The 16,929-nt window shown below is 39.9% G+C and overlaps 1 protein-coding gene across 1 annotated transcript in view; it reads right to left on the bottom strand.

Annotated features, from left to right (window-relative positions):
* Window positions 1–16,365, bottom strand: part of PITRM1 (pitrilysin metallopeptidase 1) — a 30,084-nt gene extending 13,719 nt beyond the window's left edge. Inside the window, exons 1-14 of the mRNA XM_083824322.1 lie at window positions 16,186–16,365; window positions 15,888–15,990; window positions 14,950–15,056; window positions 11,291–11,442; window positions 10,748–10,862; window positions 10,553–10,649; window positions 9,997–10,157; window positions 8,548–8,674; window positions 7,782–7,870; window positions 7,053–7,181; window positions 5,208–5,321; window positions 4,669–4,765; window positions 2,691–2,825; window positions 705–843 (exon numbers count right to left, since the gene is read on the bottom strand). Coding sequence (XP_083680448.1) covers window positions 705–843; window positions 2,691–2,825; window positions 4,669–4,765; window positions 5,208–5,321; window positions 7,053–7,181; window positions 7,782–7,870; window positions 8,548–8,674; window positions 9,997–10,157; window positions 10,553–10,649; window positions 10,748–10,862; window positions 11,291–11,442; window positions 14,950–15,056; window positions 15,888–15,990; window positions 16,186–16,232 — 1,612 coding nt within the window. The 5' untranslated portion in view covers window positions 16,233–16,365. The remainder of the gene's footprint in view (window positions 1–704; window positions 844–2,690; window positions 2,826–4,668; window positions 4,766–5,207; window positions 5,322–7,052; window positions 7,182–7,781; window positions 7,871–8,547; window positions 8,675–9,996; window positions 10,158–10,552; window positions 10,650–10,747; window positions 10,863–11,290; window positions 11,443–14,949; window positions 15,057–15,887; window positions 15,991–16,185) is intronic.
* Between the last annotated feature and the right edge of the window lie 564 nt (window positions 16,366–16,929).

Genomic DNA, 16,929 nt, shown 5'->3' with positions numbered 1-16,929 from the left:
TCTTTCAGATTCCAGCTGGCTGCCTCTAAGTACTCTCAAACTTATCTTTGTAAGAAGAAAGCCTCTTCTGAAAGACATGTTCCCTTATTCCCCCTCCCAGTAACATTGCTTCTGAACACTGACTCCACCTTTCTTCTACACAATCTCTGTGACTAGATCACTGTTTTTACAAAATGACATAACTGCTCCGTGTTTCCAAGTTTAAGTTATTCTGAGGAATAAGTCAAAAAATATTGTTATAGTTAGCTCTTTAAGTAGAAAAGAGAAGAAGTACAATTACAAAATGTAAATTTTATAGGAACATGGAACAAATATCATACACTCAAAAATAAAGTGCTTTAAGATAAATGGTGGCATTCACCTTGAATTTAGTGCAGTTAACATAGGAAAGAACCAGGTTACTATTTTAAAATAATTCCCTTTCTTCTGCCCTACTGGAGACTTTGATCATTCTATTTTTTGAGGGTTAAAACTAACAGATTATACCAATCATACAATTTAGTATGAACAGTAAACTGTATCGTCCCATACCACACATACTCAAGCTTCCAACCAACAACAAAAAAAACACATCCCTTTCAGAAGAAATGCTGGATCGTGCCCGATATATCTAAGAACTTAAGACTTTTTACAGAACAACAGAAAAAAAAATGGCTGTGCTCTTAAACAGTTAGCCAAACCAAAATACGAAAAAGCATGTTAACCTTTTTCAAAGATTTGTTTTTTTTCTTCTTCAGAAAGAGCATTGACCTTCTTTTTCAGTTTTTCTGCTTCCAGTTTTGCTTGTTTATCATAGTAGTCTTCTTCTGGACTCATTGACAGAGTCAATCTATGTGGATTATCCTGCAGAAATGTATCCCAAAACAAAGCATTATTAATTCTGAGGGCTACTTTCACCTGTTTTGCCTCAGATTATTGCTTCATCAAATGTAGAAAAGGTCATGCATCATTTGGTTTACGTATTATCAAAGGTATCACAAATAGGCAATTTAAACTCTTCAATTAATGAAGAGCAGTCTGCTGCTAGGGTGGGGAAGGGAGACAGTTTACCACATGAACAAGCATGAACAACCTTCTGTGAAATTTCAGTATGGAGTCAGATTCCCTTAACAAAACACAGTACTTATTAGTTTAATTAAATCAAGGTTAAACAACTACATATAAGGCTACAGAGCAGTATGCCAGAAGTTATATCTGGAGAATGTTCTAAGATTGGGAATCTAGTTAAATACAGGAGGGTTTCATTAAACACCTCATTCAACCTGTCCAAGCTTGAGTGCACAGAAATCCCATATGATGTAAAAGGGGCATGCCTTATCCTGCTCAGAAATGGTTTACATCAGTCTTGCTGCCAGAGAACTCCATGCATTATGCACGTGTCAGAACTGCTGGTGAATTTCTCTGTGTTTATGCTGTATTGTGGAAATTTAATCACAAAATTACTCCATCACCTTCCATTTCAGATAATAATGGGAGGCTAGTCAAAAGACAGTGACCTCAAAAATGCCCATTTCAAAGTAGGAGTCAAACACCAACATCTGTCACTGAGATTCACTGCCAATAATTTGGGACAATGTAATCGGATTCTCTATTTTATGAGCTTATCTTTCCTGTGCTTATATGGAAAGACTAAGGAAACATGACTGACTACAGAGTTAGAGAGTGAAATACAAAATCAACCAAGCACAACTGAATGGATAGGATGAACAGCATCTCTTTTGCTCACAGCCTTCCTGCTTTATTAATCTCCAGGCACAGTGTGTAATACAAGATACATAGTCTTTGGATATCAGATCATCTAACTTTTCTCATTACTTCCTGTTGAGGGGTGCTTTTGTCTTAGGCCTCTCACCAGAACTGCATAGTAAAGGACATTCTTAAAAATACCATGCCCGTATTTCTTAATACAAAAGCCAAAAGCTTAACAACTTCCTACTACTTCTAGACACTAATTATGCCTTTAGGAAATCAGATTTCAACTGATGCCACCGTGTCCTGTTGCCTTTGAGTATATGCAAACCAGCATTCACCCACGAGTAAATCAGGTTGGCAGTCACATATAATAGATGTGCCCTTCAAAACAACCTGAAGGATTTAAGCAAAACAACAAAACAAAGCCACCAACAAAAACAACAGAAGACGCTTTTGCACTGCTACCACTGGATTTTTTTTTTGTTCTGCCATTAGCTAATGCAGGGATTCAGAACTATTCAATGTCATAATGCCTTTACTGTTCTTAAATCTGAAAGCACTCTAGTAGAATATATAGAGACGAAAACAAGAAAAAGAGCAAAAAGCAGTTAGTGCTGACAGCAACATTCAGACAGCAGTTCAATGAACATTACTAGGTCCATGTTGCTGTCCACGTCTTAACTTCTCATTAGGAAAGACTCACGTGCCTTTCTATAGCATCAGGCATCACAGTATTTTAAACGTTAAATCATTAGTATTTTCTCAATGTTCTAATATGTGTGTTTCCAAGTGTCCAATGACCAATTCTTCCAGTTTTAAAAAGTTTTCACTTCAACCATTTAAAATGAACATGCTTTATTCAAAAGTGCTGCTGTTCATCAATGTCTAAAGATAGACAGTATGGATATGAACAACTCAGTTCCCTTCAATTTAATTTTAAATACAAAATAGTGATTCAAAAATCAATACTGCAGATATTTTCCTGCAAGTTTTCCTACCTTAAAATACTTTTTAACCTTTTCCTGAAGAAATGTGGGATTTTCCTTGAGGCACTGCCTGAACCGAGAGACTTTATCTGCAATCTTCAGAAGCTCCACTGGATCCCCATCCTGATTCCAGCAGGAAGCTATATACTGAAGGGCAAGAGTAACTGAGTAAGCAGGACAATTCATATATATTTCTGTAACTGGCAGCATCTGTGTTCCAAAACCACCTTATCTACTATTCATATACAGATGATAAGTAATAGCTATTGCATACTTCTAATAGATTGAGGAGGGGGATGCTGCTGAAGTGTTTGTTCAAACTAAAGGACTATGTCATCATCACCTGTCCCTTTCTTCCCTCCACTCCCTCCTCCAATCTTACCATACCAAACTACTTTTTTTTTTTCCCTCCTTTCCTCTTTTTGCATAGGTGTGTATGTCTGAATTCTGGAAATCTGTTGGAATATTCTTTCCTCTCTCACATTCAAAGTAAATTCACTTTCAGCCAGGGAAAGAAGGAAAAGGGGAACAGGAGGTGTATGCAAAACAGTATATAAATATAACAGTCTCCTCATTTACCTTATCAGTCAGATGAAACGATCTGTTCACTAGCACTGTTCCCCGGGGCTCAATTCTAGGGCTGATTCTGTGTAATTTTTTTTATTAATGATTTGGATACAGGAGTTGAGTGCATCCTTAGCAGGTTTGCAAGTTGAGGCTAAACTGGAAGATGCTGTTAACTTTCTGGAGGGCTGAGGGCCTCACAGAGGAATCTAGACAGACTGGAGCATTGGGCAATCAGCAACGACATGAAATTCAACAAGGGCAAATGCCAGGTGCTGCATCTGTGATGGAGAAATGCTGGACAAAGTACAGATGGGGAGAGGAGTGGCTGGAGAACAGCTCAGCAGAAAGGGACCTGTGGGTGCTGGATGACAGCAGGCTCACCTTGAGCCAGCAATGTGCCCTGGCAGCCAAGAGGGCATATCACATTTGAGGTACACCAAACCCTGCATAGCTAACTGCTCAAAAGAGGGCATTCTTCTGCTATATTTAGCTTTGGTGCAGCCTCACTTCAAATACTGTGGACAGTTCTGGTCTCCGCAATATAAAAACGGTATTAAGATATTTGAACGCATCCAGAGGAGGGCAACAAAGCTGGTAAAAGGGCTGGAACACATTCTGTTTGGAGAGGCTGAGGATACTTGGTTTGTCTAGCTTGGAGAAAAGGAGGCTAAGAGGAGAATTCATTGCTCTTTACAACTTTCCGAGGAAGGAAAATGGAGAGGTGCTGATGTCTTCTACCTGGTAACCTGTGTGTCCATAAGCTTTTCTTGTGGAACCTATCTTAAAGGACAAAAGGGTATCAGGAGACTGATTGTTTTTAACAGTTGCACAGATAAAAAGTAAGCAAGCCAGAACAGGCCACCATCCAAGAACACAATTTCTACTGTTTTGATCACTTTAGAAACAAATGGAAACCTCCAAGCTTACTGAATTCTCCTATTGATGTTTTAAATAAATAAATCACAGAGAAGAAGGTCCTTCTAATGGTAGGGCTAGCAATTATATTAAATTATAGTGGCACAACCCTAAATTCCCAAGAAAAATACAGTCCTTTGATTTGATTTCTACAAATGCATAGGCAACTGGCCAAAACATACCAAGAGCCAGCATGACATTCCTCTCTTACAGAAGTAATCAGTCCTACTGCAATCACAGCTACTATTCAGGCAAAGACAACAGGCTAACTGCCTGATTAAGTCCTACAGAGTAGAGTCTAGCAATGGTTTGAAGACTACTGAAAAGAACGGAGAGGTGTACAAGAGATGACAAGAAAAAAAGCCATAAAATGAAAAGTTTTAGGTATCAAGAGCCTACAAAATTACCCCATATTTTGTTAATGCGTAGAATGCAGATTCCATGCCTATGTCTGAAACAAACTAAAAGAAACCACACACAACATACACAAGCACGCATACAGACTTACTGATGTCAGGGCAAGTCCAAAACTTGTAGACTGATGTTTCAGCTGGATTTCAATTTTGTGAAGTAGAGCTTCAATCCTGTCTTCCTCAAATCCTTTCCTTTGGGAAGGGGTAAAGAGAAAAGGAAATCACATCCATTAGCACTAATCACTCTAAGTGAAATTATGAAAATGAATTATAACATCAATAAAGGAAGCATTACAACATGATGACTTCCACGCTGAATTAAAATCGATATGAAATAATCTTATCACGCTGTGTCATTTAGTAAAACAGCACTAATATCATTAAACTCCTGAAGGTTATGCTGATGAATATGCTACAACAGAGGAAGTAGCAGATAAAAGTTTTAAGAGTATTGAGCAATATAACTTTCTTCAGTGCATTTTTTAAAAAGGTAACTAAAATTTTAAGGCATATCAATATGCATGCCTGTATTATTATATATACATTAATATATTATTATATTACTATAAATATCTAATTGTAAAAGACTGCATGAGCGAACTAACAGTATTCTTATAAATTTAATATTACTCACGCAATAACTTCATCAACTGTTTTAGCAATAATCTGTTTCACAGTATCAATGTCTGTCTCAGCAATACCCTGTAGACCCACACTGAAATAGGCTTCTCTTGTTGAGCTATTAAACCTGGAACAAAATATTCAACTCAGTTACAAGTGCTAGAACTTCAGCATTAAACTTCATAGCAAAGGCAGATGGGGAAATACACTCATTCATCATTTTCGCATAAAAAGAGGACTTTAAAAGCCAGACAGAAAGAAAAATAATTATCAAAGAGACAAGAAATTGAACTTAGAAGTGCTTTTTGTTCAATTTAAGTAGTAGCAGCTCACTGTTAGGAAAACATATGGCATATGATTATTAGAGAAAGAAAAACAGTTACAGAAGAAAAGCTATTATTTTCTGTTCATCTTCCAGTTCATCAGTACGTACTTTCAGGTAATAAAGTCTCTTTTGTTAAGCGAAAATTGTAGCTACCTGTAAAGCCAAACACATACATTCTACTTAAGCAGGCGAGTGAAACAGAACTTTTAAATTCATACATTTAACGCATTATTTGCAGAGCAAGTGGTGAAGGTGAAGTGTTCTGTGTTTGCTGCAATTATTTTCAATACTACCAAACAACAACAACAAAAAATGTTGTAAACCTGTCAGCCATAGTTAACTATAAGAACTCCACTTTAGGGAGACAGACTGATACTGGCAGAAATATGCAGCATGTAGCTGTTCAGACCAAGTACAACAAACAAAAAGCAATAGGTGTTCAACTCTAAGCATTCACGATTCCACAACTATAAACTACAGAAGGGGTTCAATGACAGACTCAGATGTCAAATTGAGGATCTGTGGACTCAAAATCTGTCTTTATATTAATAACTGCAGATGAATCAATATGTATTAGACAATTCACTGCATAGATCAACACCAAATTAATATAGTTAGCCCAAAAAAGGCTTAACTGAAGAACTATAAAACAACTGAATCACTACTTCAGTGGTTGAAGACAGATATAATGCCCTGTGGTATTAAGATGTCTACATAGCACTGGAATTCATGACAGAGGTCTTGCAACGCTCCCAAAAGAGCCGATTTTAAGCCGTGTAGAGTACTGCAAGGCATTACAGTCATACTAGATTAGTATGTTTAGGTTTCCCACTCAAACATCTGAGACAGCGGAGACAAAGCATGATTTTTGTCATCCTCAATTTTGAAATTAGTCAGATGAATCATGCTCTGAAAAGTGATTCTTTCTTTCTGCCGACACTGAAGTCCAACTATGATGAGCAACCGAGCCTGTAGTTAGGTTAAGAGAATCCACCCGTCTAGTTTGCAGTGCAGAGCTAGCTCAGAAGACTGTTTGCAAAAGCTACAGTTTGAACAAATAAATACTGGCAGACATATCCTTTCACATTCTGGCAATGGCAAATTAATAGCACCTAATTGCACAAAAGCACATTTGTGCCAAACCTACCTACTACTAAATCACAGGAGTAAAGCAAAAAAGCAAATGCAACAGTATGCAGTAAGAGCAAAAACTAATTTTATTAGTTTTCTGAGTAATACTAAATGCACAAGATCAAAACACTCCAAGCAACTAGCACATTGAAAGCATAGCGTGTTCTTATCTATGCATTTTTCTTGTTGATAAACATTAAACAAAGCTGTACTACTGTTTTCAGTAACACAGCTTCTACTGAATTAATTTGACAAGCCAAAAATTACATCGGGAGAAACCTTTAAGATTCTTCTGGTGTGGCCTACGTTGCCTGCATGAGAGATGACTTTTCCCAACTTGATATTCATTTGTAACTCTCCTAATAGTGCTTATAGGGACAAAATGCAACTTGTAACGCTTACCCAACATCAGGAGAAAAATCTGTACCAACACCAGACTCGATTAAGGCTTTGTAAAAAGGAGAATTTGGTCCATCAACCAACAGTGAAGACAGCAGGCTCAGCGTGAAAGTTTCAAAGGTGTCTGTAATGCTGATGAAAAATTATTAGTTTTTAAAAGCCATCAAAAGCTCCAAATATGTCACATCAAACACCGCTGACTTAATTTCAGAATAATTACTTCTAATAAACAATGTAGGGGAGACAAGGGAGAAATAACTGCCTCTTATGAACACCACACCAAAATTTAGGAAACCAAGAGAGTTCTGGGTTTGAATTACTTGTTCATAAACTTGAATTACTCATCATAACAAGCACTAAAGCTCTCCAAGTTCAATTAGGCTGTGAGGCTGGATGAAGTTAGCATTTGGGTCATACAGAAAAGCTTGCACATCGAAGGCTGTTCAAAGACAAGAAGCCAGTGTTCCCAAAGCCTAATCCACTGAACAGTTTTGTAAGATAATGGCTGATTCTCCTTACCTCTACCTGCTAAAGAAAACGACAAGACAAATTTTACTTAGTACGTAAACTTTCATTTACTAAAGGAGAATTTGTCTAGTACTACCCCACAGCATTATTTAACTTAAAGGTGACATTTGCAAAGAGAGATGGGGGCACAAGTAAGTACACCTGCATCTTCCTTAAAGTTCTAAAACAAGTTTTTGATTGAGAATTTCATTTTGATAGACTTACTCTGTCAACAAGTAGCTGACACTGACAGTCGTCTGTTTGGAAGGATCGGCAGCAAATGAGTCTAAGCCACATGTTACACGGTGTTCTCGCTGTAAAGTACAGTAAGTACATATGATGCAGACTAACCTCATATCAGACTTACAAATGAAAAAAATGACTGCATCTTCTTTCCATAGATTTAACATAATTTCACAGATTCTCCTAAGTAAATACATAAACGCGGGATATCTACCCAGTATATCTTGAAAAACTAAGAGTGGTACTTCCACTTTTTACAAGTGCAGAAATAGAGAAGAGGATCAAGAAATTAACACTCTAAGCTTGATTTCAAAGAAAAGCTTAAGCTCCTGCACAAGCCAGGGAGGAAAAGAATATAAATAAATAAATGAAATGGAAAAGTTATTTTAACAGCAATGTTTGGAATCTTAGGTAAAATTTGCTGGGTACATGTGTTGACAATTTAAGTATCAATATTTTTTAATACCTAGCTCCAGATGCTTTAAATTCATAAATGCTTGTTCTCCAAATGCTGAGGACATTTGAATACTGAAAATAAACAACTGTATGCAGTTATTACTGAAATTGAAAAGTATACAGTGATGCAGTGTGTTTTTTGTTATTTTATTTTTTTTTAAACACACAAACACACTTTTAAACAAACAAAATAACCCCAGCAGGTTGGGCTCAGTTATACTCAGGTTCTGCAACTCCAAGACTGGATGTGCACTTCTTTAAAAATTATTCTTTATTTGTTTTAAATACTTACAGGCTTTTCCCAGAGTTTCTGTTTTGGGATGTCGGTCTTTGATTCAATTCTTTCAAATTTTACCAATGCTTCCTCATGAATTTGTTTCAAATGTTGCTCCAGTGGAAAATTACCATAAGTGAAGAATCTGCATTTGAAATGGAAATTTGAAATTACACATCGGATTTTACAGGAAATCTGTAGGAACAGCTTTTATATGTATTTGTTTATTTATGGTGTTCTTTTTTCTTCTGAATTTCATGTAACTTCCAGTGATTCAGTTATATCTAGAAGAGAACATGCATTGTAAGGTCTGTAGTTTTAAGACCCACCATATTTTGCCACATACTTAAAACCCGCAGATCTGCTGGTAAAATTTCACAACGCTTTTCAGCTCCTGTTTTATTCTTTGGAGTCCACAAAACTAGAATTCAGTTAGTTGCAGCAATATACGAACTTATAAGAAAAAAATACTAGTAACTGAAACCAGAATCCCAATGCTCTAATGTTTCAGAAGACAAGATTCTTATGGTCCTCACACAATGTATAAAATACTATGATACATTTCTCAACTTATCTGTAAAATAGAGCTGAGTTCTGCACGTCACTCTACTAAAGTACGCTCTAGTACCTACAAGAACCATTGCTAACTTCCCTTGGGTTAAAGATGAGCATGGGGTATGTCTCAGGTAAATGTTATTACTTAATTAAAATCTAAGCTCAGGTACAAATGAATACTTGGGATGATGAGAAAATTAAGGATGGCAAATTCATGATCATGTCACAAGCTGATGTTCCATCAACAAATTAAATCAGACTAACAGATTGACCACAAAATTAGTACAGAAGAAAGAATGCTATAGATTTCCCTTCACATCACCCTCATATTTTCAAGTATGTTGACTTTTAGCTTAACGACCTTATCAGTACCAACAGAATTAGTGTCTGACTCAAATGGATATCCGTTATTTAGAGCCCAATACAGTAATATGATTCAGGAGCAAATAAACAGCAATGCATTTGTAACTTCTTTTAACTTTTAATCTGGGTTGGTTTGAAGGGGTTTAGGAACCCCTAGACTCATCTGTGCTATTTGTATGGTAACTCTCTACCATCACTTCCAAATACTTACTATTTTGTATTTGTTCAGTTTCCCCCCAGTCCATATACGATCATGGTAAATTAACCGTAAATAAAAACTTTCAGACAATTCAGACAAACCCTCATAACCCAGCCGGCACACATAGTCTAGAAAATGCCCATCAGCCACCTCTCTTCAGCAGCCCCTACTTCCAATTCACCCTTTGCCCCTTCCTAAAGCAAATTCATTGCTTTGAAGCTATAATAGCTGCTGGAGGGTATAGGTTATATTGCTGACGATGAGTACAGAAATGCTGTTCCCTCACAAAGATATAAATACAATGCTAACTCACTATATAACCTAGCAAATTAGTCACAAATTTCAGATACCTGGAATTGCTTGGATGATAATGTGTGGCATGGAACTCTTTGAGCTGCTCCCATGTAAGGTCAGGAATACTTAACGGATCTCCACCAGATACTACACCGTAAGTGTGATCAGGAAGGAGTTTATTTTGCAGGTGCTGTGCAAATATCCTCTCATTATCTGTCTTAAGAGGAAAACACCGCATTTTAGTAAAAGTCATCAAAACATTTTAAAAATAAAAGGTGCTCAATAATAAGACCTGTTCTAACTTACGCAAGAACTCCCCACATACGCATTTTGTTATGCCGTATTTTGATACCCATGTACTTTCATAAAATTCGCTAAGTTATGTCAACTTAAAAGAAAAATTCTACAATAATATTCATTAACAAGGTTCTCTTCTATATGCAAACAATCTTTAAATGGGCTAACTTCAAGAATAAACACACAATAGTTTTGTCTTTACTAAGGACTTAAATTTCATAAAAGAAGAACAGAAATCTCTGGTGCAATAATGGCATTGATAACCTGCAACTGAAACCACGTAGAAGATCTAAAGCAAAAATCCAAAGAACTTACAAATGCCCCTTTCATTTCATTAAAAACAACTCCTTTGAAGACTAGAGGTGTCTGAGGATCAGCTGGGTTCTCGTGTTCTAACCTCCAGCCTTCTTGCCTGAAAAACATTAATAACAGGAAGTGTAGCTTGGGAGTTTTTTTTTTTTTTTTTTTTTTTTTAAGGTTTGCATACATCTCAAACTGTCCACATCTTACCAGAAATCTAGTTGTCGCAAACACGGGAAAAAAGCTGCATCCAAGTACACTGACAGGAGATTCTGGAAATCCTTGGGATTTTGTGTTGAGAATGGATAGAGTGTGTAATCACTAGCTGTGTACAAATAAAGGCACAAGAACAGAACTTCAGAACTTCAACAACTGAGATGCATTTTGCTCTCATTTATATTTAATCCCTCATCAATATAAATAACTGGAAGAGAAGAAACTTACTAATTGACATATACTAATGCTGTAATTATTTGTAAAGAAAACTTCATGCTGGCCAAACATACAAAAATTTAAATGTCTTGTAGTATACTATAAAAATCCAGCTCTACTGGGCCTTTGTAACTCATAGACAAAAAAGATTTATTTTGTTGCCTTGCCTTGTTAGTTTTTTTAATTCCTCACTCACAATTTTGAGTCTCTCATTCACACTTAATAATGGCCCTCCAAAGGGAAAATAAAGAGAACTAACAGAAAGTTCTGCTGCAGTAAAACCTTGCTGATTTCAAGCAGTATTATTTACTTTGGGCTCACCTGTGAATGCATTCATGAAAGTTGACAATGATCTGTTTAACATTTTAAAGAATGGATCTCTGCAAGGATACTTTTGAGAACCACACAACACGGTGTGCTCAAGGATATGCGGGACTCCAGTGCTGTCCATTGGAGTGGTTCGGAACTGTACACTGTAAGACAGACAGCACAGAGAGGAACACATTTATATGCGATGAGAAGTGCACTCACCTCCCATCTGCAGCCTAGATTTATGGAAATATTATCACTGTCTAGTAATTAACATGATTTACAGTGGGATGCAGAGTTACTGAGCTTTTACGAAGGACTGACTTGAGTGCTCAGCCATCTCTGCTAGAAGGGGTAACACTTCTGCAATTCTATGTCTGAAAGTTGCACAAAATATTTCAGCACGTGACTAAACACTAGAACCAGGGGTGGCTCAGCAGACAACCTATGTGACTAAAGTAATTCATAAACCTACAAAAGTAGCCAATATCAACAGTTAAATTTACATCCTACTGAGAAATACAATCTTTTCCCTCTACTATTCAGTTTAGCAGCTGAAATTTTTTTTTTTTTTGTATTGGGTTTATGTGGAAAGGGTTTGGTAGCAGGGGATCAGCAGGGGTGGTCTCTGTGAGAAGAATCCAGAAGCTACCCCATGTCAGATCAGAGCCAGCTCCAGACGACTCTAAAAGGGAGCTGCTGCTGGCCAGAGACAAGCCATGGGTGATGTTGGTTGGGTCTCTGTTAGAGTAGATTGAAGGGAAAAAAGAACTGCTGTGTTACAGCAGCTGGGAGAGTGAGGAGTGAGAACCAGCCCTGAAAACCTCAAGGTGAGTGCAGCAGGAGGGCAGGAGGTGCTCCAGGCACGCAGCACAAGTTCCCCTGCGGCCTGTGGAGAGGCCCCTGGTGGAGCAGGCTGTCCCCCTGCAGCCCATGGGTCCCACACGGAGCAGATCTCCACGCTGCAGCCCGTGGAGGAGCCCCCGGTGGAGCAGGTGGATGTGGCCTGGAGGAGGCTGCGGCCCGTGGAGAGCCCCCGCAGGAGCAGGCCCCGGGCCGGAGCTGCAGCCCGTGGAGAGGAGCCCCCGCAGGAGCAGGGGGTCTGGGGGGAGCTGCCGCCCGTGGGGGACCCGTGCTGGAGCAGTTTGCTCCTGGGGGATGGACCCCGTGGGACGGAGCCGTGTGGGAGCAGTTCTTGAAAAGCTGCTGCCTGTGGGCAGCCCCCGCAGGCTCAGTTGGGGAAGGACGGCATCCCGTGGGAGGGATCCCAGGTGGAGCAGGGGCAGAGAGGGACCGTGAGGGAGCGGCAGGGACAAAGCGTCAGGGACTGACTGCAGACCCCATTCCCCAGCGCGGCTTGGGGGGAGGACATAGAACAGGGCGGATGGGTGTAAAAAGGTGTTTTTAGTTTGCTTTTAGTTTGTCAGTGTCCTAGTTTGCTAGTGATAGGCAGTAAGTTACATTAATCTTCCTATGCTGAGTCTGTTTTGCCCATGACAATAATTGTTGAGTGATCTCCCTGTACTTATCTCAACCCTTGAGCTCTTTCCATCGTAGCGTCACGTCCCTTATCTTTGAGGAGGAGGATTCATAGAGTGGTTGTGATAGAGTTCATTGCACAGCTGGAAAACTATGATCTAATCACTACTGCTAAAACTTGGTGGGACAAACCACAACTAGAGCACTACAATCAATGGCTATAAACTATTCAAAAGTGTCACGCAGGGAAGGAGAGATGTGGGGGTTGCCCTTTATGCAAAAAAAAAATAAAAAAAAATTGAATGCATGGAGCTGTCTTTGAAAAACAGCAATGAAAAACAGGTTGTCAGCTTATGGGTGAAAATCAGAGGCCAAACCAACAAAGGAACCTCATGGCTGGTGTTTACTACAGGCCATCTGATCAAGGAGAAGATGCTGATGAAACATTCTTACTTCAAGTACAGGAAGCATCCTGCTCTTAGGATCCCGCTGAGGGACTTCAATCAGCCTGATATCTAGAAAAGCAGCACAGCGAGCTGTAAGCAGCTCAGGAAATTCTTGGAGTGCACTGAGGATAATTTCTTAATCCCGGTGACAGACAGCACAACCACAGGGGCAGCATTATTGGACCCGCTGCTTACCAACACAGATGAACTAATTGGAGAGGTCAAGAACAGTGACAGCCTGGGCTACAGTGATTACATCTGGTGGAATTTACAATCTTGAGGGATATGGGCCAGGCCAGTAAAAACAAGGTCCTTAATTTTAGGAGAGCAAATTTTCAATTGTTTAAGGAATTAATGGATGGGACTACCTGGGAAAACTTCCTCAGGGATAAAAAGATCAGAAGAAACAATGGCAGCTCCTAAAGGAGATCTTTCTTGAAGTGCAAGAGCTCTCAGTTTCCATGAGTTGGAAATCAGGAAAGTAAGGCAGGAGACCAGCATGGCTGAGGAAAAACCTCCTGATCAAACTGAAGATAGAAATGCACAGGCAGTGGAAGCAGGGACACACACCCTGGGAATAATATAGTGATGGTGCTTGGGAATGTAGGGGTGGAATAAAGAAAGCTAAGGCACAGCTGCAGCTGAATTCAGCAAGGAACATGAAGAATACAAGCGCACTGATCAGAACAAGGAGACTAAAGAAAACGCACCCCACCGATAAGTAAGACAGGAGAACTAGTGACAACTGGTATAGAGAAGGCTGAGGTACTCATTTTTGTTTGCCTCAGTTTTCAAGGGCAAGCACTCTTCCCACACCTCTCATATTCCTGCACTTCAAGGCAGGGAATCGTAAGAGAAGATCAAGTTCAGAGGAACCTGAACACCCATGACTCCAAGTGACATGATGAGCCGCATCCCAGTGTCCTGAGGTAAACTGGCAGACAACCGTTAAGTCACTCTTCATCATATTTGAAAAGTCAGAGCAGACAGGCAAAATCCATTAGGATTCAAGAAAGTGAAGTATCACACCCATTTTTAAAAAGAGAAATAAGGAAAAATATTACTCTTTGAAAAGAGTAATAAAGAACTATCCAGGAGCTACCAGTCAATCTCACCTCGGTGCTTGCTAAGATCATGAACGAGATCCAAGTTATGTGAAATTGTACAGAAGAGAAGGTGATTAGAGCCAGCAAACCAAGGTTGTCTCTAATCACGGCTTCACCAAGGGCCAGTTGTGCCCAACTAATCTGGTAGATTGACTGTACCAGCAGACATGAGAATCTTGTCTAATTGCTGCCTTCTAATACCTATAAGGAGGTTATGATGGAGACAGGTTCTTTGCATAGGTACACACGATGGAAGGCCAAGTGATGACGTTCATAAATTAAAACAAAAAAGGTTCCAACTTGGTACTGAAGAAAAAAATAACCTACGTATGGTCAGTCAAACACTGGTAAGAAGTTACACAGAGAGGTTGTAGAATCTCTGCCTTTGGAAGTTTTCAAGGCCTACCTGAATAAATTTCAGAAGAACTTCATTTGAGTTAAATGTTGACCCTGTTTTGAGCAGCATATTTAACAACAGCTCTCGTAACATCTGTTCCAACCTGAATAATTCTAAGGAAGTTCCACAAAGTACTACTATCTTTGTTATCACTGAAAAATCCAGTTACAAAGCTGAATTACAGTTTATAAACCACAAGTTGATGCTGAGATGGAACATGCTATACATATATTAACATTTTACCTGAACAGATTATTGGAGTCCTCTCGAGCAACATGTAAATATTTGGCTCCTGTACTGTCATGACTAAGCTTGACTGCAGTCAGGAACAACTCAGGAACAGCTGTCACCTGTATTAGAAGAAAACACCTACATTAGAATGTCTCCCAGGAGATCAAGTAAATTAAGAATAATATAGCAGTGATCAGTTTGCTGATCCTGTACATAATGACATCATATACAGTATTACATAAGTTCTTTGTTTCTATGTTTTATGAAAAAAACCCCACACTTTATGTAAATAAAAAAAATAAACTACACTAAAATCAGAGAACTATACTTTTCCAGTATAGATATTAAGACCAAAACAACCTGATAACAAATTAAAAGAGAAGGCATATATTCAAATATCAGTGGTTAGGGCAGCAAAAGAAAAGCCAAGGAATCAAGGAACTCAATTCTACTACTAATTCTGTTACTACCAATAACTGTTTGCAGATTACCTTCATTCTCTGCTTCTGCTTTTTTTCTTTAAAAGAAGTAAAAAGAAATTCCACATATTATTGCTATTGCACGTTGTTAACAAAACAATCAAAAGCAACTCTGGGGATAAATTTTACTTTAATGTCTTCTATAAAACAACACACGGCGAAGCATCAATTATCTGCCCATACTTTTAGAAGACCACACTGAATGCTCAGCATTTGTAACAGACACACATACTCCCATGGCACATCATTTACCCTGGAATAGCAAAGTCCCTACAGGATCATGTGGTTTATGATATCCAGAGAACTTAGTTGCCGGCGGATAAATATAAGAAACTACTCAGAAACTATCAGTTTTAAAAGACCAACCAAAGCATCTGCGTAAATATTTGCACTGTGTGTGGACACCTCCCCACCAAGAGAAAATGAATCTGCACAAACACGCAAGTAATGTCAAGAAAAGGCAATGCCTACCTGACGTACAGTGAAGCCATGGATTTGCTCTCCTACCCTGTACTGCAGCGCTCTTTCGTTGGCAGAAACGCTCTTCCACCTCCACGACGTCTGATTCAGAGACCTGAAACAACACTTTTCTTTAAAGCAAACGCGGTCTGATGGCAGCGCCGCACCAGGGAGCGAGGCCTCTTCCCTCCTGCCCGTGCTGGGTGAGGACAGCGGAGGGCAAGCCGCTGAAAACACGACCGCAGCCGGAGCCTCCCTCCCTGCCTCCCTCCCTCCCTCCCGCTCCCCCCAGCTCCTTGCCCACCCTCACCGGCCGCGGCTCAGCAGCCCCCCGGCTGCCCGGTAGCGGCTCCACATGGCTCGGCAGGACGGGAACCGAGAGGAGAGCGGAGGACAGGCCGGGGACGGGCCTCGCAGCCGGAGCGGCGCAGGCGTCGCGGCCCCGCGGCCTGCATTGGCGGCGGGAGGCTCCGCCCGCAGCCCCGGCCCGCCCCGGGGGGAGCCCCGTGAGGAGCCCCGTGAGGGGGCCGGGGGGGCCCTTGGCGGTGGTGGGGGTGGCGTCTGGTGGCCCCGAGCTGTAGTGGTGGTGTTTGGGGGTACACGGCCCGAAAACGTTTGATTTTGGGGAGAGGCAGGAGAGACGTTGGGATGGGGGGGAGGAGGGGGGGTGGAAAGGACACGACAAGAAATAAAAAGATAAAACCGACTCTGTGTAATGTCTTTGCACGTTCGGGGAGTTCTCAGGAAAATCAAAAGCTGTGCTGGTTGTAAAGGGAATATTTGAGAAAAGCCTATTTGCTATTTAAAAAAAAAAAAAAAGTTATATGTCTTTCAAGGACTGTCTGCAGCTGTCCCTGCCCATGAATATCAAATATGAATTTCATATTCCACCAATATGAAATGATTTTGATAGGGGAAAAAAACCAACAAAACAAAATCAACAAGGGGGAAACTAAACCAGGGCCGAATCCTGCAATTGTATCTGCATGTGCAGAGTCATTATCTCCTGCACAAGGCCTTTCATACAGGAATGGTACACCTTAGATAAAGAGGC

Source organism: Anser anser (genome assembly GCF_964211835.1).
Source record: "Anser anser genome assembly, chromosome: 2".
In the NCBI taxonomy this organism is placed as follows: Eukaryota; Metazoa; Chordata; class Aves; order Anseriformes; family Anatidae; genus Anser; species Anser anser.
Note: the sequence above shows the minus strand (reverse complement) of the source record. Positions and strands in the feature narration are given on the sequence as shown.